This window comes from Vitis riparia, chromosome 9 (assembly GCF_004353265.1).
Source record: "Vitis riparia cultivar Riparia Gloire de Montpellier isolate 1030 chromosome 9, EGFV_Vit.rip_1.0, whole genome shotgun sequence".
In the NCBI taxonomy this organism is placed as follows: domain Eukaryota; kingdom Viridiplantae; phylum Streptophyta; class Magnoliopsida; order Vitales; family Vitaceae; genus Vitis; species Vitis riparia.
In genome coordinates, this window is record NC_048439.1 from 604,858 (window position 1) to 630,820 (window position 25,963).

The window sequence follows — 25,963 nt, forward strand, 5'->3', positions numbered from 1 at the left end:
TGGTGACCCCTATATCAATCTCTAACTGAAAGTGTTCGACAAAATTTTTTTTTTTTTTTTTTTTTTGAAATAATGATAGATCTTATTAATGAGAAGAAATAGAAACATCAGAGGCTAAGATAGCTCCTAATAGAGGTGGAGCATCCCGCCAAAAACTTGGACTAGCAAAAGAGCTTGCTGCTTTTGCAAGAGCATCAGCAGCAGCATTAGCTTGCCTTTTCACATGACATAGAGTAAAACTTTGATCTAAAAATAGAGATCTACAGTCTTGAATAAGCATGCCAAATTCAGACCTATCAAGAGCTTTAGAGTAAAATGCATCATAAACACCTTTAGCGTCCACTTCTACTATAACATTTGAAACACGCAGCTCCAATAGCCATCTTGTAGCTTCACGTAACCCCGAAGCTTCAGCCTCCATAGGAGAACTCACACCATTAACAACCTTAGAGTAGCAACCAACAACAGAGCCGAATTCATTTCGTAGAATCACACCCAGCCCGATGGTTTGATGTTCTGAGAAAATCGCTGCATCCACATTACATTTCAACATTCCCGGGGAAGGTTTACTCCATTTGACTTGAGTGTTGGCATTTCCATTAGAAAACTTTTGATCAGAACCCAATCTTGCATCTAACCAGTCTTTTAGGAACGATAAGCTAGCAGAGACTGTTTGAGTAGGAGATGAGGCACTATTATTCCATAACAATGAGTTTCTCTGCCTCCATATACCCCAAATGATAGACCCAACACGCCCCACCACTTCTTTATCAACATTAGTGAGGAACATGAAAAACCAGTCAAGAAAAGAAGAGACACCATTAACTGAGGGAATCAAGTCAACTTGTGACCAACATGAAAGAGCAAACGGACAGGAGAGAAAAATATGCATTAAATCCTCTTCATGTCCTCCACAGAGTACACATGTATCAGTCACAGGCATACCTCGTGCACATAGAGCAGACCTGGTAGGTAGACATCCTTTGCAAGCACGCCATAGACATAATTTTATCTTTGGTGGGATAGACAAATCCCATAGCATATTCCATGCTACAGGCCGTGAAGGCAAATTACCATGCAAGGAAAGCCATCTCACTATACGATACCCTGATTTCACCGTGTAGTTTCCATGATTGTCCCAATGCCAAATGAGCGAATCAGGTGGAGACTTCAAGCTCAAAGGAATTCTAGCAATGGCTTGAGCATCCCTAGGTGAGAATATCTCCCCAAGTAATTCCACATCCCACTCCTTACAGCCGTGGATCCAGAGATCATGAACTTTTAAGTGAGCTAAGTCATGAATAATAGGAGTTTCAACTTTAAAGTTTTCCGCATCCCTAAGCCAAGGGTTGTGCCACACATCAATACTACAGCCATCTCCAATTCTCCACCTACTACCCTTTAAGAGAATGGCTCGAGAACTCCATATCCCTTTCCAAGTAAAACTTGGATTATGGCCCAGACGGGCTGAAAGAAAATCTTCAGAACGGTAATATCTAGCTTTGAGGAGTCTAGCAATAAGAGAGTCTGGTTTAGTGATCAAGTTCCACCCTTGTTTGCCTAGCATGGCTAGGTTGAAATCACGGAGATTACGAAAACCCAGACCACCTTCTTATTTCCGAAGGCATAATTTATCCCAACTGAGCCAATTAATACGCCTTCCTCCATCGGACTTCGGGCCCCACCAGAAAGAGTTCATCATTTTTTGTAGCTCTTCACTTAGAGAAATAGGCAATAAAAAAGTGCTCATACAATATGAAGGAATAGCCTGACCAACTGCCTTGATCAAGATTTCCTTACCTGCCTGAGAGAGCAACTTACTCTGCCATCCTTGTAAACGCCGCCACAATCTATCACGGAGAAAACCAAACACAGCTTTTTTACTTTTGCCAATCAAAGAGGGAAGCCCAAGATATCTTCCAGTGTTAAAAGGTGTGGAAACACCAAGAATATTAGAGATAAAATCTCTATCCAAAGATGAGACATTTCTACTAAAAAAGATACCTGATTTTTGAAAATTAATAGCTTGCCCCGAATCAGATTCATACTTAGCAAAAATAGTGTGCATGGTTGAACTCTCTATTGCATCAGCTCTAAAGAAAAAGAAACTATCATCGGCAAATAAAAGATGTGAGATCCTAGGAGCACTTCTACAAATCCTACAACCATGAATAGCACCCCGCCTCTCTGCCTGCTTAATGAGGGAAGACAAACCTTCTGCACAAATAATAAATAAATATGGCGACAGAGGGTCTCCTTGTCTTAGCCCGCGCCCAGGAGAAAATGGCCCAACCAGCTCACCATTCACAGAGACAGAATAGGAAACAGTAGAGACACACAACATTATCCACTCCACCCACTTGGAATCAAAGCCCATTCTCAACATGATAGCTTTGAGATAGTCCCAACGTATTCTATCATAAGCCTTGCTGATGTCAATTTTGAGAGCCACATCCCCAACCTTGCCATGAGTTTTTCTTTTCATGTAATGAATAAGCTCAAAGGCAACTACCACATTGTCTGTGATAGCCCTACCAGGAACAAAAGCTGATTGAGATTCATCAATTAAAACAGGAAGGAAAACTTTCAACCGATTGGCCAGTACCTTTGCTATAATTTTGTAAAGGACATTACAGAGAGCAATAGGCCGAAGATCCCTCATTGAGACAGGATTATCATTTTTTGGAATCAAAACAATGATAGTCTCATTTAACGAAGCTGGAAACTCATTGTTGTTTAACCAAGAAGAGCAAGCATGAAAAATATCCTTGCCAATAAGAGGCCAAAAATGCTGAAAGAAAGCAGGATTGAAACCATCCGGTCCTGGTGACTTGTCAGGATGCATTTGTTGAACTGCAATTGAGAATTCTTCAAAAGAAAAAGAAGATAGCAAGTTTGCATTATGAGCCGTAGTTACCCTACTGTCCACATAGCTTAAATCCGGTAGAGAAACATTTCTTTCCATAGCAAAAAGAGTTTTAAAATATGATAAGGCCACCCGGCACAGATTAGGTTGATCCTCCCACCAGGTCCCCATGTCATCCTGCAATTTATTAATTTTATTGGCTCTCTTCCTTGCACTAGCTACTGCATGAAAATAACATGTATTCATGTCTCCCCCCTGCAACCAATGACTTTTTGCCCTCTGTTTCCAGAAAAACTCTTCTTGCATAAGAACATTAGATAAAGCAGTTTTATAAGCTTTTAAAACTTGACTGTTCGTAGGCCCATCCTTGTCCCTATATTGCTCAATACACCTTTTGTAATGGGATATTTTATTCTTAAACTTGAAAGCATGTTCCCGGCCCCACTCTTTTAAAGCAAAAGAGCAAGTATGAATTTTGTCTATCAGGCTCTCAGCATGAGGAGATCTCCATGCATTTGACACTACAAAATCCAGTCCATCCTCCTTGAGCCATCCATTCTCAAACCGAAACCTGTGTTTATAAACACAATAAAACTTGTCCACCGTATTCAACTCAATTGGGGAGTGATCAGAGACAGGAGCTACTAAATTATTTAGCTTTGCATTAGAAAAAAGATTAAGCCAAGATACATTTACTAAAGCCCGATCAAGACGCTCCTCAACCCAGTGACTTGACCCACGACCTCTTTCCCAAGTGAAAGGATACCCCTTGAGAGGAAGATCTTGAAGTTGACAGTCTGAAAGAGCTTCACAAAAACCTCTAATTAACCATGGAGGATGTGGGACACTGCCTTTTTTTTCTTCATTACAGACAATATCATTGAAGTCACCCAAACAGCACCATGGAAGAGAGGAAGCAGAATAGAGAGACCGAAGAAGATTCCAAGACAAATGTCGTTGGCTTCTATCCGGGAAACCATAGAAACCAGTAACTCTCCACCGAAGACCATCCTCCTCTGAGACTTCCATATCTATATGTGATTGAGAGTAACTCAACAAAGAAAACATCCCTGCCTTCCTCCAAAGAAAAGCTAAACCCCCTCCACGCCCCACACGATCAACACATAAAGCACCTTCAAAACCCAGCTTACACTTCAACTTCTCAACTTGTGCTGAATGTACGAGAGTTTCAATAAGAAAAATAAAATCAGGCTTGCGAGATTTGTTGATCTCACATAGAGCTAGAACTGTTCGAGGGTTGCCCAGCCCTCGACAGTTCCAACTAATGCCTATCATGGCTGTTGGCAGGCCTGGTTACTAGGTCCCGCCAATGAAATGTTGGTAGTGGAGCTTGTTTCTAGCACCCTGTTAGCAGCCATTGCAACTTGACTCACAGTGGCCTGTTCTCCAGAATCAATAGCCATGCTATCTGAATGGCCTAAAAAAAATAGCTCGGCCCTTCTGCGTTTTTTATCCTCCACAATCTCCAGCCCATTTTCCTTAAAGCCCATGTTATCACCTCCTGAAGTAATCACGTGACCCTCTGCATGAGAGGAACCAGATGGCTTGGTAGTGCACGTGGGAAAAGTTTGTAATCCATGCAATATTTGCGGCAATCTGTTAGCAGTTTGAAAATCCTTGATCCCACCAGACTCGGAGCTGATTACTCCTTGAATGGAAAAATCAGATCCATATCTTGATCCCCTAGCAATATTACCATACCCGGAATCGTCTGCATGCGTAGAATTCTCCATTGTTTCCCGCAACCATCGCTCTCCACCATATTCAGAACCTCTTCTCATTGGAACACGAAGATCCGGACTCCATTCTCTTTTGATATCACCATCAGTTATAGAGAAAAGTTTATCACAAAATTTTTCTGAATGCCCTAACATGCCACATAGATAACAGAAAGTGCTCAGCCGTTCATATTTGAAGTGAACCAAGGACCACTCCCCCTGAGGTTTTCGAATTTTCTTCCACCTTTTTAATGGCTGCCTCACATCCAGAAGAACTCTAATACGCATGAAATTTCTCCACATGCCAGCATTGTTATTTATATCGTAGTCAACAAATTTTCCAATAAAGTTGCCAAGTTGCTTACCAACATTAAGAGACATAGACCCCACTGGAATATCATATACTTGAATCCAAAACATAACATGAAATAAAGGTATAGCAGTTGGAATTGCACCTTGTTTTAGATGGTGGAGAATGAGTAGGTGGTTGTCAAAAGTCCATGGACCTCCCTCAAGAACTCTCTTCAAATCAACAATATGGAAAAATTGGAAAAGGAAAAGTTGTTTGTTGATTTCTTTGATACAAATACCTTTTCCGGGTCTCCAAACACTGGCAAGGCGATGTTTCATAGCATTAAAATTGATCATCCGATCAGTGAGAAACCTTCCAATGAGGCATAGATCAAAAGACTGAGTAGTGCTCCCATCCTCACCCGTATCAAGAACAAATTCCTCCTCCTCATCAACTGAGAGTGAGAGATTTTCCAGCCGATAATCCATAATAGAAGTAAGCACGCCCTTCACAGAATGAAACAAATGATAGGAGAAAAAAAAAAAGCAGAAACTCTCACAAGGGGAGAGACAAATTGAAAACTCTCACAAAAGGAGAGACAAGTTGAAAACTCTCACAAAATGAGAGACATACCGATATGATATCTTTTTTTTCGGAAATGTTATTGATTAGTGTTCGACAAAATTAAATTGTATATATAGCTTATTTAGATGCTCCCAAATTCCTTTAGTAATAAAAAACTTTACTAACCGCATGTAAATAGAAATTATTATTAGATGACTTCACAAAATTACCGAAAATATAAGTTTACCTATTTTTGTCAATCAAATATATTTTCATAACATATACTCAATAAGCATGGTAATTCCAATTGAATTCTACAATTTTACACTATTAGTTCGAGTAAAGAGAATCATCAACCTTGGCTATTGAAGGGAAACCCGGATTTGAAAATTTAACCCTCTATTATTTTTTGGTCAGGTTTTGATAAAAATACTCTTATTAATTTTTTAGTAAAAAATTACATTTACATGTAAATACTTTAAATAATTAAGAACATTTATATAAAAAATGGGTTACACTTCAAGTAAAATATATAAAAAAATAAATAAATTAAATTCACCATGAAGATTATTTTTAACCAAATAATTAAAAAAAAACATACATACACACATAACACGGATTCATCTTCATGATACAAATCAAAAAAAAAAAAAAAAAAGACCTGCAATTTGGTTTTACAATTAAGAAATCGTGTGCAAAGTAGTTTTTTTACAAGATAATGACAAAAGACAGTTAACCAATGCTGGAAGGTATAAGAAATTCCACCAACCAAGAAAAATTAATGAAAGATTGAACAAAATAACAATTTCAAATATACTTTGATATCATGATATATTTAAAAATATTTCAGAAAAATGATCAAATTTTTTATTAAACAATACAGAAATATGAAGAGAATGTATAAAGGGGAAAAGGTAAAACATTAAGACTATGTTTGGTTCTTGAAAATTTTAAAAGAAATAACATAAAGAGGAAATATAGGGAAAAAACGAAGGAAAATAGAAAATAAATTTAAAATTTCAAAATTATTTTTTATATTTCTTCAAATTCATTTCATTTAATTTCATATATTATATAAAGATAAAATAATTTTAAAATATATAAATTTATAACTAATTTTAATTATATTTAATTTTTAAAAAATTATAATGAACCAGATAAAAGAAAACTATTTTGTTTTATATTTTTTTTATTTATTTAATACTTTCCGGGAATCAAACATAATCTAAAAGAATAAAATTGCAAAATTATACATATTGGATATTATATATAAAACACAACAATAAGTACAATGTCAATATAATCCTTTATGCAAAACTAAAATTGGCTTGTTCCCTTGAGATGGTATTGACATATACCCCTCTAATTCAAGTACGTATCACTCCATAAGGTCTCTACTTAGTCTTTATGCCCTTTTGAAAACATCCTACTTAGGGTGTGGGCGTGACACCTTCCTACTTTAGTGCCACTACAAATGCTTGAATCAAGAGTAGGGCTCAAGAGGTCCTACATGGAACTATATACCTCGATGGTGGTTTTGGTGTTCCCACCATTGAGTTATTGAGACATTGCTATAAGCCTTGGTTTGGTGGACGAAGGAGGACGTTTGTTGAAGCAGGATGGATGGATCGTGCGTGTATTGAACATCGTTTCAATCAAATCGAGGGGAGAGGGCATGTCACGATCAAAGGATATGCGATACCATAAGCATAAAGATTTTGGCACGAAAAAATGAATCGATACGATTATGTGGAGGATTTTCACTGTTTCAGCCTCACCAACCAATGAGGTTCAATCTTAAGCTTCGATATATAGGATAAAAAAAAATCATTTGTAAAGAACACAAGAAAAGAAATACTAAGGTGATATTTGTTTTTTTGGTTTTTTACTAAAAATAATTTATTTTTAGAATTTATGTTGTTTGTTTTTCTACTTTTTTACGACTTATTATAAATTTTTTATTAAATAGAAAAAACCAAAATATGTAACTTTTTTTAAATATAAAAAATAACATATTGTTTTTTTTTTTTTAATTTTTTAATACTTAATAAAAATAAAATATTATAAAAATAAATAACCTTATATTTTAACACTATTGAGTATTAAGGTTTTTTTTAGAATTAAGTAAAAAAACAAACACCATATAAAAGGGTGTTTGTTTTTTTAGCTTTTTGTTAAAAGTAATTTGCTTTCAAATTTCAGGTCATTTGTTTTTCTATTTTTTTATGACTTGTTATAAACTTTTTGTTAAAAAAAAAAAATCAAAATATTTGATTTTTTCTAAATAAAAAAAAATATATTGATTTTTCTTTATCTTTTAATTAAAACAAATAGTTTAATATTTAACACTATTAAGTAGCCATGATATATGGACATGATGAGACAATAACCCGTATAGAGGTTGTAGCCCAATTAACTACGAACCTGGGCCGTAGCCCATGCCATGGACATGATGACACAATAGCCCGTATAGAGGTTGTAGCCCAATTAACTACGAACCTGGCCCGCCAGCGGCCACTTAAGCTGAGTGGTGTACTCGTTATTTCAGGAAAGTTCAAGGTCATTTAAATTCCGGGTTTTTCTCCGATATTAACGTCAATGAGGCATCACCAAATTTATCCGAAGCAATGGCGTTCGTGGTCCGTTGCTGCTGCGTCCTCACCGGTCCAAACTCCGGTCACATTGGCCGGCGATCTCGGCCATCCGGAAAGTCTTACGTTTCCGGTCAGTATAGTTGATCTTATTCTCCAATCTTTTGTTGAATTTTGCTTTAAATCACTTCACTTAGGAAGCACATCGAAGTGTCTACTTCGAATTTGTAGTGTTTTTATTCAGTTCTTTAAGGTTCGGATGCTGTAAATGAATTCATGTTTTCAGTTTTTTAAGCGTTTTGATTTAGTGGTTTTACTTGATCGCCGAGAAAACTGAGAAGAGGAAAATAAAGGGGAAACTAATGCCAAATTTCAAAATTTTCTGTCCTGCTTAGGTGCCTCAAAGAAGTAAAAGAAGAGAAATCCTAACCAGTGTTTGGTAACGGAAATGAAAGCTTGTTTTCTGTTTAAAAAAATCAACAACAAATCACAAAAACCGAAACATTGCAAAATTTATTGAATGTTTTAGAAAACAGTTTTTGGAAATATTATAGGCGATCGCGTGTCATTTTTGGGGAATGTTAAAAAATTATTTTAAAAGCTTTAAAATTAAAACACTTTAAAAGGATTTTAAAAAGGAATTATAAAGGAAAATAAAAGAAAAAAGAAAAAGAGAATGAAAACTGATTTTAGAAGCCCCAACTTGCTAAATATGTTTGGTTTCAGTTGTGATGCTGGTAGTATAGTTCAGATGTATCTAAGAATGCCAAACACATTGTTGAAATTTCAGGGAGGTTGGCTTTTCCATTCGAAATGGGAAAGTTTGTGTCATGCTTTGGAGATAATTCCAGTGGACCAACTGGGATTTTCCACATATTGCAGCCCGGCAGGCCTGGGCATCTGGGGTTCCGGGATATTGAGATTGCTAAGCCAGGAAGGACTGGTGATATTGATCAAGTGCCAACAGATAATGGCACCATTACAGAACACTTATCTGCTCATCAGGTATGATGGTGAGTCATCCCATATGGCTGTTAGGTCTTCCTTTCTCCTGGGTGTTGCATTACTTTATTTGATTAAATTTTATATTTTGAGATGTTAGGGAATGGGGTTCTTTGAATGCAAATATTAGATTTTCCCATATGGATCATTAGAGCTGCTCTTTGTGTTATTCTCATGGTTTTATTGGCGCTGCACTTTTTTTCATGGCATGAAGGAGTTATAGTAGAATATCTTTTGTTTCTCAACAAATAAATTTGCTGGGTAAAGTTTATTTGATGATTTTCAAATCTCGGAACTGTTGTTTGGTTTTTTGGTTTCAAACTCTATTTTTTTTATTTTATATTATTCTAAAGGGATCCCAGAAGCATTCATTTGTATAAACACTTTTGTGATCAGTTATTTATCCTAATCTTATAAAAATTTTGTAGTTTGGTTTTATTTGAAAATAAGTTGCATCTCCATGGCTGAAAATAAGAGTAGAAATTAGGAAAGTCCATTGGGAATTTTTGCAATGTTTGATTTTCTAGGTAACATGTATGTGCTTCAAGTTATTTTCACATGCTTCATTTTCAATCCATTAAGATGCATCAAGTCACAATTCAATCTTGATTATTTTTCCTTTCACTGTCATAAAATTCCAGAATCTGATTTAAGTTTACCCCTTGTGCAGGGAATGGTGCTATTCAGATTCCCAGCAACTGCACTCGCTGTCACCAATGCCTTGCTGTTGACTATACCTTTTGAAGCTTTGGCAGAAACGTGTGAGGCTGAGAGCTCTTTTTTTAACATGCCTTTGCTATCATTTGTTGCCCTTATAGGAGCCACTGTTGGAGGTAATTCAACCTTTTAACCTCATGATGATTTTCAGTCCTTTCCCTTGCTATTATGCTGGAAGCTTTTGAGAAAACATTTTGAGACCACAGGGTTTAAGACCTGCATATCCAATTAAAAAATTGAGGTGTATAGCCAGAGAATTGTTTCCTATATCTCCATCTTGCCGGGTTGAACAGATGTCTCAAAGCCTACTGGTCTACTCATGAGACTCAGGGGCAGAAGTTTAAGCTGGTGATTCAGTGAGTAGAAGTATAAGATGAGGGACAAAAGTTCTCCCAGTCATCTGGCTGATACCTATTATGTTCTTGGCATTTTTTTCAAGGTCTATACCATCCAATTGAGTTGTATAAAAAAATTCTATTTGCATTTCTGATGGGCGTGTGCTGATAAACAAGATCTTAATAATCCAACTTTAATCATTGACCCAGATATTCTGCTTTTGTTACAGGACTGCTTGCACGACAGAGGAGAGGAGAACTGCAGCGGGTGAATGAACAACTCCGCCAGATCAATGCAGCTCTGAGAAGGCAAGCTAAGATCGAGTCCTATGCCCCCAGTCTGAGTTATGCTCCTGTTGGTAGTAAAATACCTGAGAATGAAGTAATCATCGATCCGAAGAAGGAGGAGTTGATTTCTTGTTTGAAAGCTGGGAAGAACTTTCTGAGGAACCAAAATCCAGAGAAAGCGTTTATGGAGTTTAAGACAGCTCTTGAGCTTGCTCAGACACTTAAGGATCCTACTGAGGAGAAAAAGGCTGCAAGAGGTTTAGGTTTGTCTTCTTTCCCGTGTCATTACTTGTACTCATCTATGTCTAGGTGGTGTTAACAAAACCAAGCAAAAAATCAGAAGTAGGGATTCCCCCTTTTTTTATCAGAAACAAAAAAAAATTGTTAACAGAGTAAACAAGAAAAGGATCTCTAAATGAAAAACTTGATCAAAACAAAGGAAAAGAAAAATAATCCCAAAGACATCAAATGGGGATTCTTGTAATGGGATTTTCAGTAGTACCTGGGTCTTTGGTATTGTTGAAAGTTAAGGTGGCTTATTTCTACTGTTGATGTGTTCAACTCTATGGAGAGGATTTGAGCCGCCCTCCATCTGGTCAAAAATTTGAAGAACTTATAATGGACAGCCATTTTATAATTATTTCAGAGAGATTTGTCATTTTCTTAATGTTTTATTCAAAACTTCTCCCTTGTTGAGTCTTTTTACTCATCTTTACAGATTTCTTTTGACATTGCCTTATTCTATTGTAATATCCTACATCCATTAAAAGAAGTTCATGGGACTATATATTTCTTCTTAATTACGTAAATATGTTTTGAAGTTGTGTAAATCTATTGGGTCCATAGTGGATAATATTTATATAGGGTCCATAATAGATAATATTTATACAGGATGGAATGAGTTGTTACATTTGATATTAAAGCCAATTTTTTACCTCTGTGGAGCACTCTAGGTTAGCTTTTAGAGTGGCCCTGTAATACTACAAGGACACAATAAGAACATTATGTTTGCATAGGAGGCTGATTGTGGCATCCCACATCAGCAAGGGGAAGAAGTTTTCAGAATTATATACATAATGAGCTCCTCTTAACTGTATGGGCATGTATTGAAACTACAAGGACCCATTGGGTTTAGTGTCATTCTGACATATTTTTCTCAAGCTCGTATTGATTTGAACATACTTCTTTCAGGGGCTTCACTACAAAGGCAAGGTAAGTACCGAGACGCCATTAAATACCATTCTACGGTTCTGGAAATCTCTAAGCGGGAAGGGGAGAACTCTGGCAACACGGAAGCTTATGGGGCAATTGCTGATTGTTACACTGAGCTTGGAGATCTTGAGCGGGCCGGGAAATTTTATGACCAGTACATTGCAAGGTTAGAGAAAGATTGATCTGGCTCTTAATTTAGTTGTTTTTCATTAATAATGTAGTGAGGCTGTTGAATTAGTGGTGTTTGCGGATAGCTCGAAGACCAAAGAATGAGGAACGGTTTTTGTATCTCTATATCTCCACGCATTTTGACTTCATTTCTGGAATCATACTAATGATTTTTCAGAGCGACCCTTAAAACCATCCAGTGGGTTCAGTGACATGCTGCCCAAACAAATGGAACCCTTATGTACTATCATGCTAAAATGGAGATGCTTGAAAATATTTTCTCTGCAGTTCTTATCGACCACCATTTACCTCTTTTACCCGGACCCCTTAAAAATAAAAAAATTAAAGGTTAATTTTTACCAGCTTAGGATCGGGAAAGAGAAGAAAACAACAAAATTTTCTAATTTCTATTTTTTAGTTGTTAGAATGGATTAGGATTTTAATATTTCACTTTAATTTATAAAATAATAATAAAAAAAAGTTTATCTTAAAAAATCACGACCAGCATCCAATTTTAGCTCACTACCAGCATTCAAGCTTAGCTCCCGACTAAAAGCAAAAACAGAAAAGTACCCCAAATAGAGGAGTCGAACACAAATGGTATAAATATATGGTACCAAGGATACAGCTGGCCATAAAGTTAACCCTCTCCACCAGCTCATTACCTCCTCCCATTGCCCGTATGACCTTTTCTTTCTTCAGCCATCTGATTGCACCAGGTAGTGTTGCTACCATCCCCGTATTGCCATGCACACTAGAATAAATACTGTGGAACGCTTTGCCCAATGTAATCAAAATTCTATTTAGTGCCAGAAAGTCAACAAATTGAACACTCAGCCATGAAAATTCATAGCAAGGCCAAAGTTTTTGCGAGGAGGGAACCAACATAAAAACACACGCGCCCAAGATAAAAAAGCCTAAAGCAAAAAAGACAGAAAAAGAAACCAGTTATGGAGGGATATCAGATGTGTCGTATCCAAATGCCAAACTGCCTCTAATAACATAAGCACTCATCATCGCTACAGAACAGAAAGAAAACAGAAAAAGGTAGTACATATACGTATCCATACAAATGGCAAGCATATAAAAGGGTGGGTAACAGCCTCACACCACTGGACAAAAGGAAAAACATCAGAAAGCTTCCTAGAGGTTTAGAAACTCAGAATAAACCCTGCAAATGCAGGAAAATAAAAGTTTTTTTAACATAGGATAATAACTAACTCTGATTATATTACTGGTAATACATGAGCTGCTGAGCAGCAGCAACGTTCTGGAAGCCGCCATCATATATTGCCTGGCTTGCTCCAGCGGCCCCCATTCCCATTGCTGCCTGCTTAAGAGGATGCTGCCCCTGAGGGTGCATCAGTGCATGGCCCATCTTGCTCATTGCTAGTTGCCTCTCATAGGCTAGGAGGTCCGTGGCTGAAAGACCTGGCAGAGGTGCAGCTGCAGGTGGGGGGAGTGGGTTTGAACTTGTTCCTGGTGGAGTTGGCTTGCTACCCCATGAGCACTACAACAGCATAAAAGGAAGCATATTCTATGGTCAATCCAACAGTAGATCACCAATATTATGGAAAAAAGGTGGATCGATGTATTGCTTTCATCACAGACAAGGGAATTGAAAATCAAGAAACAATGCTCAGTGATTTCTTGCCCTAATCTGAAAGAAAATTTTGGCATTGAATAATTAAACCACATTCTAAACTGGAATTACGTCAAACGCCGCATCTGTCAAAAAAATGTAGAGTACAATTTAAATGTATAATAAAAGAGCTTATGCTCTCAATGGGAAGGTTTTCCAGCCTACCAGAAATATGTTAATGAAGGTCAAACTGTGTTATTTACAGATGTTTAACAATAATTTCCTAACATGACGAATTACAATATTAGACTGTTTATTTGGCAATTGAACTTCCACCACATACAACAAAGAACTAAGAGGGGCCATCAGAGCACCAGAATATATAATTCTAGTTCATATGCCTCATTCTAACCCAATGATATTTGCATAGATGTTACCAAATTATCACACCATGTCTCAATACTATGACTGTCATAGGAAATACGTCTTGAACATTCAACGACAGATCCTGGCAGATGGGAGATCAAGAACTGCAAAGGGTAGCTCTATTAATTCAATCTCAATGCTATGGCTGTCTGAAGAAATAATTCTCGAACATACAACGAATCCTGGCAGATGGGAGATCTAGAAATGTAGCAGTGGGTAGCTCTATTAATTCAACTAGGATATGTACCGCCGGTAATGTGTTTAACGATTCAAAAAAAAGCACATCAAATTTAACCCCACAAAAGAAGCATGTTTGATGTTTTGCAAACCTGTATCAACTACTTTTAAGGACTTGAACCCACAAACTACCATCTGAGACATACCATGAAGACATAACTGGGCCGCTAACATCTGACTGCTATTATTCAAGATTGGATAAAAAGGTATGCGTCATCATTCCATTGGAGTAGCACAGTTTGAATAGGAAGGCATAAATCATACCTTGATTGGTTTGCCACACAGAATTGACTGGGTATTTCCCATCTGAATAGCCAGAGCGGCCTCAGCGTGAGTATTGTATCTAACAAAACCAAAGCCCTTATCTCGTTGAACCCGAACTTCCTCAATTACCCCAGCACCAAAAGTATGAAAGTGACGATGGAGATCAAGCTGTGTCACCTGCATAGCAGATGAACAAAAAGGATTTTCATAAGTTAATGAGACGCCAAACCAAAGCATAAACAAATAAATGAAGTAAAAAGGGAAAAATTTTGGCGAATTGTTTCCTACCTCTGGAGCAAGGTTGCCCACATAAACAGTTGTATACTGAGGGTTGTTGTCAGGAGCCTCATTAGTTGCTGTCTCTTTACCATCTTCTGCACAAGGAATGCAACAAACATAAGGTTTCTTATATCACTATCTTAATCGCTAGCATATAATCCAAAGGAGACAATGATTTAGTACGAAAGCATCCTTGAATAGAGTGAGCAAACAAATTTTCAACAGGCAAACATCAATAAGATATTTAAGAAAAGGACCTCAGGAAAAGGGGCAAAACCTTGGTACAGAGGATGTATTAAGGAACACCCAAAACTAAAGACAACAAAAAAGGGATAAGCAAAAAAACACGACAAAGAAAATACTGCTCAAACTACCTCCAAACAGTTCATAAAAATCTAAATTAAGAACAAAAGTATCGCTACTGGACTCATGAACCTTTACAAGACTAAACTCTCTTCCTTAACTACCAAACGCAAACAATGATCAAGTGATACCAGAAATGCCTACAAGAACGCTACTGTTCCAAAAAAAAAAAAAACACAAAAAGAAAAGAAAAGAAAATATGCCTTCACTCATAATTTTTACATTAAAAAGTATGGTCTAGTTAAAATGATCCTCAAGGGCAACTACCACCAGTTCTCAGCATCTAATATAATGTCTTGTATCCAACTCACCTGATGAACCATTGGTCAGCTCTACCACACTCTTGGCATCTGAACTTTGTTTATCATCATTGGAACCAGCACCTTTAGTTGCCCAGTTACAACGTATCTGTCGACTCCCAAGCCACTTTCCTGAATGTGTATAAGTCAGAACACAAATTATCATAAGAGAAGGCGATGTAAAGGCAAGCATATGCAACATAATTATCACATGTCAGAATGCCGATGAACTCCAAAGGAAACTTACTCCTTTGCACACCACAACAAATTCTAAATGGCTACACATCAATGATAAGACTTGAGCAAAATGAAAACTTCTAAATGGTGCTTATTACAATTTCATTGTCTTAGATACATCACAAAAAGTGTGACTAGATTTCTAGAACCCATTATGGCTTTATCTGACATGAAAATGAGTTGGAGTTAAAAATATGGTGAAGGAGCAAATCTGAAGTAAAACTACACCATCCTTACCGGTTATGTCATTGATAGCACTTTGGGCATCCTGAACAAAAGAAATAAAATATTGTAGAAAATTATTAGAAGAAACAATATCTGTCTGGAAAAAAAAAATGAAAAATCAGAAGAAAAAAGAACCTGTTGATTGCGGAAAGAAACAAATCCAAACCCTCTTGAACGCCCAGTCTTCTGATCCCACATGACCCTCGCATCTCTAAAACCAGCACAAACATAATGTCATCTATTTTCCGACAATGAAAGTAAAAGATAGCTTCATTTAATCATAATAAGGTCTAACTAGTGAGTCCACATTCATAAAAATTTAACCCAACAAAGAATCACCCAATTCTGTTTTTCAAAGGAAAAAAAGGAAAAAAGGAAAAGAAAAAGGACAAAAGAAACAGAAGGATGGGTAAAGTGAAGCTTACGAACAACTGGGAAAAACAGAAAAGCATGCAAACAATGTAGCATCAGTAACCTCAGGGCTGAGATCACCAACAAAAATGTTGAAGTGACCTACACAACATCATACAAGAATACAACATCAACAATAATGAATGCCAAAACTCCATAGAATCAATTTGCAGCATAAAAGTGAAACTTATGCATGGAATTAAACTACAGAAACCAACCTGATGTGTCCTCCCTTTGACCACTAGCATATGCCCAATTAACTTTGATAGGCTGCCCAAACCTACAAATTAAAAAATGAGCAATAGAAACAAATCCCAACATGTAACATAAATAAAAATCAAGGGTTCTTCTTACAGATGCCTTCCGTTTAGAGACAATATAGCCAAGGCAGCAGATCTGCGATCAAAGTAGTGGATGAATCCATAGGATGACTGCACAGAGGAGAATCAATGGAGATGTCAATATGATTATAAACCAGCAAAGTAAGGGATAGAATGCTAAACTAACATGTGAGAAGTCTAATAACTTTTACATACAGATCTTTAGCTTAACAGGTACAATCCGAAAATTAACAAGATAGCATACAGAAGAATATACCTTTTCCTTCCTAACGAGCTTGCAGCCTTCAACAGGACCAGTACTAGCAAAAACCTCTTGAAGAAGTGGTTCCGATACTTGCGTATGAATGTTCCCGATATACCTGCATTTCCTCAAAGATAAAGAAACTATAAATTCTAGAAAAGAAAAGAACAAATAAAAGCTTGAGCAAAAAGGAAAATCCCCTTTGAATCCCCAAGAAAAATATATACATATATATACAGCATACAAATAGACATCCATATAAGTAAACACCATTTAAAAGTGATTTTTTAAAAGCAGGTGTAGATGTAAAAATAATGGGGTAACCAAAGAAATGGCGTCAAATTTTGAAGCTGAAAATCTTCAAATGGAGAGCTACAAGAATTTCATGGTTAAGAAAAATAAAAGTGCTCTTCTAGTTGCATGCATGAGAAGCAACAAACATGCAACAAAAAAACAAAAGAAAAAAAAATGTCCAGACAAACACTCACACACTGCGGCATGTACTTGAATCAAAACCAGGAGGCAGATTTCCACTTGGTATTGGCTCTATCTGCAAAATAAAAATGTAAAAAAGAAAAGAAAATAAAAGAAAGAAAAAAGAACAAAAATAATATAAAAAGACAAGCCCCTAAATCATCTACCCACATCAAGAGTAATTTCAACCCAAAAAGGGGGGAAAACACTAATTCTCAGAAGGCATCAATAGCTGACACTTCCATGTAAAAAAAAAAAAAAAACCGTAGATCCAATCTAAACTAGAGTTAGCATAATAATTCTCACATATTGAAACTAACCCTAGATGGAATAAAAGATATATGGGGAGAGAGAAAGAGAGGAAGAGAGAGCCTGAGCACCTTGAGAAATTTTCTGACCATTTCTATCGTCTTTACTTAAGAAATTTTCACAAAACTTTTTGACTGATAATTAAAGATGAAGTTGGGGGGAAAGACCGCATGGAATGAAGCCAGAGAATGCTAAAAACAGAACTAGTGTTAGCAAATGAACTGCAATTTCCCATTCCTGTTTTCCATTGTAGTGCAAGTGGTACTCGCATACAGAGAATAAAAGCAAGTAAGACATGCACAGTCTTTTGAATTTTGAAGGAAAAAATAATAATAATGAAAATTTCTTCTAAACTTCTGCTGGCCAAGGAAAATATCTACTGTACTTCTCATCATTCTTTTAGGCTCATACACCATGGATAAAGGAGGACATTTGACTAACAATGAACTGAATTTTCAATTATAGAAGAAACACTGACTTATCGACTTATGACCTGTACCCGAGATGCTTACTCCACGTCCTTAGTTCAAACTAAAAAGAAAAAAAAACCAGCTACTTGGCTATTCAACCATCATAATTCAAGACTTCTTATGGTTGGGTAATTCAAAAGTGATAAAAATAATCAATACTAACAGCCATTTACTCTCTCTTTTTGCTGCAAAGCATTATGTTGATGAAAAAATGACTAAAGATAATTGGCTACGTTGGTGCGGAACAGAAAAATGTTGTGTCACCCCTGAACTACTAAAAGTTGAGTCTGGAAACTATGACATCACCAGAAAGGAGCCACATCAATTGCTTCAAGACACTTTCGACCAAACCAAACAAAGCCAAATAACTTTTAAGTCCACTATCAAACATGACTTTTTTGGTGAAGAAAGAGAAATAGCACTTTAAAAATGTTAAACAAGTCCAAATACACAACCACCAACGAAACTATAAAAGCTACCTTAATCCTGCTAGACACTAACCACATAAGTGAATTTATGTTCATACTATTATTGGCAAAATCAGCTCCTATGAGAAAGATGTGACTGATATCATCCAATTGATAGAGCACAAAATAAAGCTTTTTAACACGAAAATGACAACACTAAAAAAAATATAAATCCATTTTCAAACATTAAACCTTCACGACCACCAAAAGGAAGATAAGCCAAGATAAATTCATCTAAAAAATCCTAGCCATAATAAAAATCAATATTTCGGAAAGCAAAAAGAGTTCAAAACCGTAACTTTCAAAATTCCCAATCCTCCTCAGATACAAACAGTTCAGGACCCTAGAATATAAAATCCAATCCCCTCCAAAAGCTAGCAATCCAGACCCCTAGACACAAGCCCCTTAAAGTACAAAAACAATCCACAACCCTAGCCTTGAACAAATCCACAAAAACAGACATCCAACTCCGCAAATCAAACGAGCCAAATCCAAACATTTAATCGCAATGACATCGATCATCCAAAAACAAATCCCAGGGAAAAAAATAGAACCAGAGACCAAAAAAGACTCGCACCTGAGGAGGAGCCAAGAGGCCGGGGTGGTAGAGCGACTGCTGCTGAAGAAGAGCTTGCTGCATCAAGGCTTGCTGTTGCTGTTTCAGCCTCTGATGCTGCATTTTCTGGCGAATTTCCTCGAGAAAGTGGCGTTAGGGTTAGGGATTTCGAGCGCGAAAACGAAGGCCCTCGAGAAAATAAGAGAAGAGAGTGCGAAAGAAAAAAAAGAAAGAGAGAGAGAGAGAGAGGGGCCTCTAAAAAAGAAAAAACACGGGTTTCAGAGAATGGTATTTATAAGCGGTTTTACTAAGTGCATGAACAGTGGGCCTCGGATTTTTGAGTAGTGATAAGGTAAAATCTGGCTTTTAGCATCGTTTCAGAAATACCCAATTAAAAAATGCCACGTTTACAATTTGTACTTATGAAAAGCTATGATTGGGTAGTTCTATACCGAAGAAAACGTGTCACTTGTTCATTGGTCCTTTGTGCCAAATAGTAACCGCAATTTTCCATTCGTCCTTTTGGATAGTGGTAGGAACTTGACCCTATCCCAGACTGGGCTAGCCCTATCAAAGGTTGAAGTTTTCTTTTTTTTCTTTTTTTTTCTTTTTTTATCCTTACACTACCTTTGGTTCCCGAAAATATTTTTTAAAAATAAAAAATTATTTTGTCATATTTAGTTTATTATGAAAAATTAAAATTAAGATTAATTATAAATTTATTTATCATCAAATTATTTAATTTTAATATAAAAATAAAAAAACTAAATAAAATCATTTAAAAAAATACAAATATTCTTATTAATTTAAATTTTCTTTATATTTTCATTTTTTCTACTTTTCTTTTACATTTTCTGAAAACCAAAATAACCTTATAGTATTTCATATGCCATAAATTCTAAACGTATGATCTTTTTCTAATTAAATAATAATAATAATACAATGTTTTCATATTATTATTTTGTTTGATTAACCTTTTAGTAATAAACATGTTTAATTCATGATTATATTCCATCTTTATTTTTCTTTTTGTCTTACATGTACCATAAAAGTTAAGCACTTTTTTTTTTTTAATTTCAAAAATAATTATCAAAAAATATTTTTGAATATGATTCTTAAAAATAAATTTTAATTATTTTTAAAAATAAAATTTATTAGAAAACTATAACAATCAAGATCCATACCAAGGTTTAATATACTTAAATATAATTGGAGACCCCCTTTTTTTTAGGCTACCCAAGAGTGGGCTGAACAGGGGATTTTTTTTTCTTGAGTGGGGGCTGGTTTTCGGAATGAGCCGAGCATGCATAGACGTGGTGGTTGAGACATGACTGGTGGTAGCAAGGGAGCAAAGGGATGAGGGCTGGAACAGGGTTTTCAAGAGAAAGATTTTTAGGGAGAAGAGGGGATCTAAAAAGGGGGGAACGGGTTTTGGAAGGGCAGCTGGGGGAAGAGCACTGAGAGAGAGAGCTGAGGGACAAGTGTGAATACCCTAATTTCATATATATTGGAATATTTCTTGTTATAACTCAACCAAGGTGAATACCCTAATTTCATATATACTGGAATATTTCTTGTTATAACTCAACCAAGATGAATACCCTAATTTCATATATACTGGAATCTCCTGATTAAAAAATGAGTAGGAAAATAATAGTGGAACATACCTGAAACCATTGAAGGAGAAACCTTATAGGAAGAAAACCCTTGAGATGGTCTTCCAATTCTAGCCACTAGATTCTGTGTCAATTTCTCTCTGAGAGGATTTTCGGAAATTGGAATGCGTAGTGGTAGAATGGGGACCATAACCCTATTTATAAACTGCTAGGGCAGTTTTAATTTTATCACAATTATATTTCTGCCCCTCATAGAAATAATAATTATCTAATGGTATCTACACAATAATCTCATGACAATTATACCCTTAAGCCAATTAATCAATTATTAATTAGATCACTATATTTAGGCTTAATTAAATGATAGCACACACATTTTAATTATTTACATGTGTGGCCCAAATTATAGATTAATTACAAAAATTAATCTAACAATCTCCCACTGGGCCACATGCATATGTAATCAAATAAATGTGTTTAACCTTATGAGCTCAAAATTTGCTATCATGTCCTTAGGGTATATCCGAACAATCTCGTCCATTAACTATACTGACATAGGATCAAGGTGGTCTTTGTTACATCAATCGTTACTAAACCAATCAATGGTCACATATATCTACACAGCTAAATGACATAGATCAATCATGAGTGCATAGCATGGAAATTACATGCAATGTGATCTGTTCATGCCTATTTCCAACTGGTCCTACTTAACTTTATTGAGATCAAATCTTTAGCATAATTTAACAGAGTGCAATAAAATGAATACTTTATTTCTACAGAACACAATCCAAATTTATAGATAAAGTCTAAACATAACATAGAGCAATATACAATGAATAATATAAACTCCCACTAAATTTGGATATCCTCAAATGAGACAACACCCATATGAGCAGTGTGCTCATGAAAGACCTTGGGTGGTAATCCCTTTGTAAGCGGATCCGCTATCATGGAGTTTGTTCCAATATGCTCTATGGATATCTGTTCACTCTGTACTTTTTCTTTTACAACTAGGAACTTGATATCAATGTATTTTGATTTTGTAGAACTCCTGTTGTTATTGGAATATAAAACTGCTGATTTATTGTCACAAAATATCTTCAGTGGTCTTTCAATACCATCCAGAACACGCAGCCCAGTGACAAAATTTCGTAGCCATATTCCTTGATTGGATGCCTCATAACATGCTACAAACTCTGCTTCCATGGTGGATGATGTTACGAGTGTCTGTTTAGCAGACCTCCATGAAATTGCTCCACCAGCCAACAGATAAATATAGCTTGATGTGGATCTTCTGCTGTCTTGGCATCCAGCAAAGTCGGAGTCGGAATACCCAATGAACTCCAACTGATCCAATCTCCTATATGTAAGCATGTACTCTTTTGTTCTCTGTAAATATCTCATAACCCTCTTGGCTGCTCTCCAATGATCCATTCCAAGGTTACTTAGATATCTGCCTAACATGCCAACAATGTACGCAATATCCGGACGTGTACATACCTGAGCATACATTAGACTCCCCACAGCCGAAGCGTAAGGAATCTTATGCATTTCTTGACTTTCTAAACTATTTTTAGGGCATTGATTAAGACTGAATTTGTCTCCTTTAGCGACAAGGGTATCACCTGGTTTGCTATTTTGCATGCCATACCTTTGGAGGACTTTATCAATATAAGTCCTTTGTGACAATCCTAAAATACCCCTAGAACGATCTCGGTGTATCTAGATTCCTAAGACAAATGAGGCATCACCAAGATCTTTCATCTCAAAATGTTTTGATAAAAATCTCTTGGTGTCGTGCAATATGCTAATATCATTTGTGGCTAGCAATATGTCATCGACATATAAAACCAGGAAAATATACTTATTCCCACTGAATTTGTGATACACACATTCATCCATAAGATTTGCCTCAAAACCATATGAGACAATAATTTGATGAAACTTGAAGTACCACTGACGAGAAGCTTGCTTGAGCCATAAATGGATTTAGTTAATTTACAAACCATATTCTTTGAGTCTTCGGACACAAAATTTTCTGGTTGTACCATATAAATTGTTTCATCAATGTTACCATTGAGAAACGCTGTTTTAACATCCATTTGATGTAACTCAAGATCATAATGTGCAACTAGTGCCATGATTATCCTGAAAGAGTCCTTCGTAGAAACTGGAGAGAAGGTCTCTTTGAAGTCAATTCCTTCTTTTGGAGTAAAGCCTTTAGCTACAAGACGTGCTTTATACCTTTCTACATTACCATTTGAATCTCGCTTGGTTTTAAATATCCATTTACAACCAATGGGCTTCGTACCAACTGGTAATGGGACAAGTTCCCAAACTTTATTGTCTTGCATAGATTTGTACTCTTCATTCATGGCTTCAATCCATTTCTGAGAGTTGGAACTTTTCATGGCTTGCTGGAAGTTGATTGGATCATCTTCCATCATTCCACTTTCTACCTCATGTTCCTGGAGATATACGATATAATCGTCCGAAATTGCATTTCTCCTCTCTCTCGTGGATCTCCTTAATGCCATATTTTCTTGAGGTTGTTGAGTTTGTTCTTCAGGAGCAATGTCCTCATTTGCAATTAAGGGTTGAACAATATTGTCTGTTGGTTGAGGATCCAAATTTACTTTTTGATCAATGATAGGTAGTGAAACCTGTACATTATCAAAAGCAATAGTAGATCCCTCTTCCTCCTCAAAGACAATATTCCTAGCCTGATTTCTCCCCCCAAACTCAACATTCTCAAAAAATGTTGCAGTTCCCGTCTCAAAAATTGACCTAATAGCAGGATCATAAAATTTAAAACCCCTTGATCGCTCTGCATAGCCAATAAAGTAGCTGCTAACTGTTTTAGAGTCCAATTTCTTTTCATGAGGCTTATAAGGTCTCGCTTCAGCTGGACATCCCCAAATATGAAAATGCTTTAAACCGGGCTTTCGACCCGTCCAAAGCTCATAAGGTGTTTTAGCAGCCGCTTTAGTTGGCACCCGATTTAGGATATAAGCTGCCGTTTTGAGTGCTTCACCCCAGAGTTTTTCGGGTAAAGTAGAATGACTAATCATACTCCTTACCATGTCTTTAAGGGTTCGGTTTCGTCTTTCTGCTACACCATTCATGCTAGGTGATCCTGGCATGGTGTATTGAGGGACGATCCCACATTCCTCTAGGTATTTAGCAAATGGTCCTGGACATTGTTCACCTGATCCGTCATATCTACCATAGTATTCACCACCATGGTCAAATCTGACGCTCTTTATTCTTTTGTTGAGTTGTAACTCAACTTCTGCTTTAAATGTTTGAACACGTCCAATGATTGTGATTTCTCATGTATAAGAAATAGGTAGCCATATCTTGAATAGTCATCTATGAATGTTATAAAGTACTGTTGACCATTCCAAGATGCCATAGGGAATGGTCCACAGATATCTGTATGAATTAATTCTAAGACGTCTGTAGCTCTATTTGCACCTAATTTCTTTGTTTTGGTCTGTTTTCCTTTAATACACTCAACACAAATATCAAAATCTGAAAAGTCAAGTGAATCTAAAATCCCATCGGACACAAGTCGCTCAACTCTAGATTTAGAGATATGACCTAGGCGTTTGTGCCACAATGAGGCCGAATTATCTTTATTCAATTTACGTTTTGTACCTCGTGATTCCACATGCAAGGTTTCATTATAGGACGGAACAGTTTCCAACAAATATAGATTATCATAAACATTAAGTAAACCGGTTCCTACAACATTTAAATTAATAGATAATGCAAATTTATTGTTTCCAAATGAACAACAATAACCTGATTTGTCCAAAACAGAAACTGAAATTAAATTCCGTCTGAAAGACGGTACAACGAAAGTATCTATTAAATCCAAAAAATAACCAGATTTCAATAATAATCTAAAGTGCCCTATTGCCTCTACTTCTACCGACTGACAGTCTCCGACATATGCATCTTTCAGCATCACTTGGTTTTCGGTAACTCAGGCAACCCTGCATAGAAACACAAATGTGAGTAGTAGCACCAGAATCTAACCACCATGTGTTTCTAGATACTGAAGCTAAATTAACTTCAGAACAGACCAAAGTAAGAAATATACCTTTCTTAACACGCCAAGCAGCATACTTGGTACATTCCTTCTTAGTATGTCCAGGCTTATTACAGAAGAAACATGTTACCTCAACTTTCTGTTTCTTTTGTTCTAGGCCATTAGAAGCAGCAACCTTATTATCCTTATTCTTTCGTTTGCCCTTATCCTTGGAAGTGCTAGCCAGATGAGCACTTTCGGTCTTGTCTTGCTTCAATCTCTCTTCCTCTTGCACACAGAATGAAATGAGCTCATTAAGAGTCCATTTATCCTTTTGACAGTTATAACTGACCTTGAATTAATTAAATTGTGCAGGAAGAGAGATGAGAACCAAATGCACGAGTAAATCATCAGATAACTCAAGTTTCAAAGCCTTAAGTTTTGAAGCAAGATGAGACATCTCCATGATGTACTCCCGAACATTACCCTTGCCTTTATACTTCATTGAAATCAAGCTTGCTAAAAGTGTGCTCGTTTCAGCCTTATCGTTTTTGGCAAAACGTTTCTGAATTTCCGCAAGGAAGTCACTGGCATTAGTAACCTCATCGGTTACCGCACCCCTGAAAGCTTCTGGAATTCCGCGCTTCATGATCATAAGACTTAGCCTATTTGAACATTCCCACTTACCCCAATAAACCTCATCCTCTTGAGTACTTTGCTCATTGAGTTCATCGGGTTTGGGCATTCTCAAGGCTAAGTCTATATCCATGCAGCCTAAGAGAATCATCATATTCTCTTTCCAGTCCTTAAAATTAGTCTCATTTAACATAGGGACATTATTGATGTTGGCAAATATAGAAGTAGTTGATATAAAAGCTGAATCCAGAACAAAATAAAATGAATCAAATAAACCATCATGCTCACATAAAATAAGCAATTAAACACATAATCTTTAAATTTAAAAGCAAATTATGACATTTCAAGATACCTAGCACAACATTAATATCAAGTCTTTGCACAGTAATATTAACTGTAAGTGGTACTCTTGTTGTAGTGATCAAACATTGATGATAAGTTATGTCAAATAATAAATCTATCTTTGGATTGATTTATTATTCACATTAAGTTACCTTTATAATCATCACATATTTATCACCACAGGTATGTATGCAATTTGACCAAATATTAACTTTCCTTTGGGCCAGTCAATACCCGCATGAATCACATACACACAAATATCTAACACCCCGAACAGACTAATCTACACGAAAGATGTCACTTTGGTGATTTTCCGCTTTAATTAGCCTATTTAAAAAAATGCTAGATCAATAACTTAAATATTAATATCATAAA

At 36.3% G+C, this 25,963-nt stretch overlaps 4 protein-coding genes and 1 long non-coding RNA gene across 7 annotated transcripts; 1 reads left to right on the forward strand and 4 right to left on the reverse strand.

The window, feature by feature from the left end:
- Window positions 1-85: 85 nt before the first annotated feature.
- On the reverse strand, window positions 86-4,162 carry LOC117922369. Its single transcript, XM_034840502.1, has 2 exons — window positions 1,801-4,162; window positions 86-1,608 (listed from the first exon to the last, which is right to left on the reverse strand). The coding sequence occupies exons 1-2, from the start codon at window positions 4,160-4,162 to the stop codon at window positions 86-88; spliced, it is 3,885 nt and encodes a 1,294-aa protein (XP_034696393.1).
- A 3,911-nt stretch (window positions 4,163-8,073) lies between these two features.
- LOC117921509 (protein FLUORESCENT IN BLUE LIGHT, chloroplastic) lies at window positions 8,074-12,061 on the forward strand. Of its 2 annotated transcripts, XM_034839397.1 has the most exons (5): window positions 8,074-8,185; window positions 8,843-9,057; window positions 9,725-9,887; window positions 10,337-10,657; window positions 11,586-12,061. In XM_034839397.1, the coding sequence occupies exons 1-5, from the start codon at window positions 8,089-8,091 to the stop codon at window positions 11,786-11,788; spliced, it is 999 nt and encodes a 332-aa protein (XP_034695288.1). In that variant the 5' UTR covers window positions 8,074-8,088; the 3' UTR covers window positions 11,789-12,061. The 2 variants fall into 2 exon arrangements, with proteins under 2 accessions (XP_034695288.1, XP_034695289.1); XM_034839398.1 differs by lacking the exon at window positions 8,074-8,185 and having other exon boundaries at window positions 8,980-9,065.
- Window positions 12,062-12,742: 681 nt separating this feature from the next.
- On the reverse strand, window positions 12,743-19,209 carry LOC117922127 (oligouridylate-binding protein 1B-like). Of its 2 annotated transcripts, none has more exons than XM_034840155.1 (12): window positions 18,977-19,209; window positions 17,168-17,229; window positions 16,695-16,797; window positions 16,452-16,528; window positions 16,316-16,377; window positions 16,112-16,199; window positions 15,822-15,897; window positions 15,699-15,729; window positions 15,237-15,356; window positions 14,572-14,654; window positions 14,284-14,460; window positions 12,743-13,284 (listed from the first exon to the last, which is right to left on the reverse strand). In XM_034840155.1, exons 1-12 carry the CDS (start codon window positions 19,076-19,078, stop codon window positions 13,006-13,008), a joined length of 1,260 nt encoding a protein of 419 aa, XP_034696046.1. In that variant the 5' UTR covers window positions 19,079-19,209; the 3' UTR covers window positions 12,743-13,005. The 2 variants fall into 2 exon arrangements, with proteins under 2 accessions (XP_034696046.1, XP_034696045.1); XM_034840154.1 differs by having other exon boundaries at window positions 14,572-14,657.
- LOC117922128 lies at window positions 13,459-14,277 on the reverse strand. Its single transcript, XR_004652437.1, has 2 exons — window positions 14,112-14,277; window positions 13,459-13,886 (listed from the first exon to the last, which is right to left on the reverse strand). It is a non-coding gene; the product is annotated as an uncharacterized LOC117922128 (long non-coding RNA).
- A 5,759-nt stretch (window positions 19,210-24,968) lies between the features above and the next one.
- Window positions 24,969-25,379, reverse strand: LOC117922372. The gene has a single exon (XM_034840505.1). The coding sequence runs from the start codon at window positions 25,377-25,379 to the stop codon at window positions 24,969-24,971; it is 411 nt and encodes a 136-aa protein (XP_034696396.1).
- Window positions 25,380-25,963: the final 584 nt, after the last annotated feature.

Bases quoted from the DNA above. Each gene is read 5' to 3' on its own strand.
- LOC117922369 (XM_034840502.1), bottom strand. From the start codon at position 4,162: ATGATAGGCATTAGTTGGAACTGTCGAGGGCTGGGCAACCCTCGAACA. The intron at 1,609-1,800 runs GTAAGGAAATCT...GGAAATAAGAAG, and splicing joins TAAGTTGCTCTCTCAGGCAG to GTGGTCTGGGTTTTCGTAAT.
- LOC117921509 (XM_034839397.1), top strand. From the start codon at position 8,089: ATGGCGTTCGTGGTCCGTTGCTGCTGCGTCCTCACCGGTCCAAACTCC. The intron at 8,186-8,842 runs GTCAGTATAGTT...TTGAAATTTCAG, and splicing joins CGGAAAGTCTTACGTTTCCG to GGAGGTTGGCTTTTCCATTC. The intron at 9,888-10,336 runs GTAATTCAACCT...CTTTTGTTACAG, and splicing joins TATAGGAGCCACTGTTGGAG to GACTGCTTGCACGACAGAGG.
- LOC117922127 (XM_034840154.1), bottom strand. From the start codon at position 19,078: ATGCAGCATCAGAGGCTGAAACAGCAACAGCAAGCCTTGATGCAGCAA. The intron at 16,529-16,694 runs GTATATTCTTCT...TCCTCTGTGCAG, and splicing joins AGCTCGTTAGGAAGGAAAAG to TCATCCTATGGATTCATCCA. The intron at 14,461-14,571 runs GTAGGAAACAAT...TCTGCTATGCAG, and splicing joins TGGGCAACCTTGCTCCAGAG to GTGACACAGCTTGATCTCCA.
- LOC117922372 (XM_034840505.1), bottom strand. From the start codon at position 25,379: ATGGATATAGACTTAGCCTTGAGAATGCCCAAACCCGATGAACTCAAT.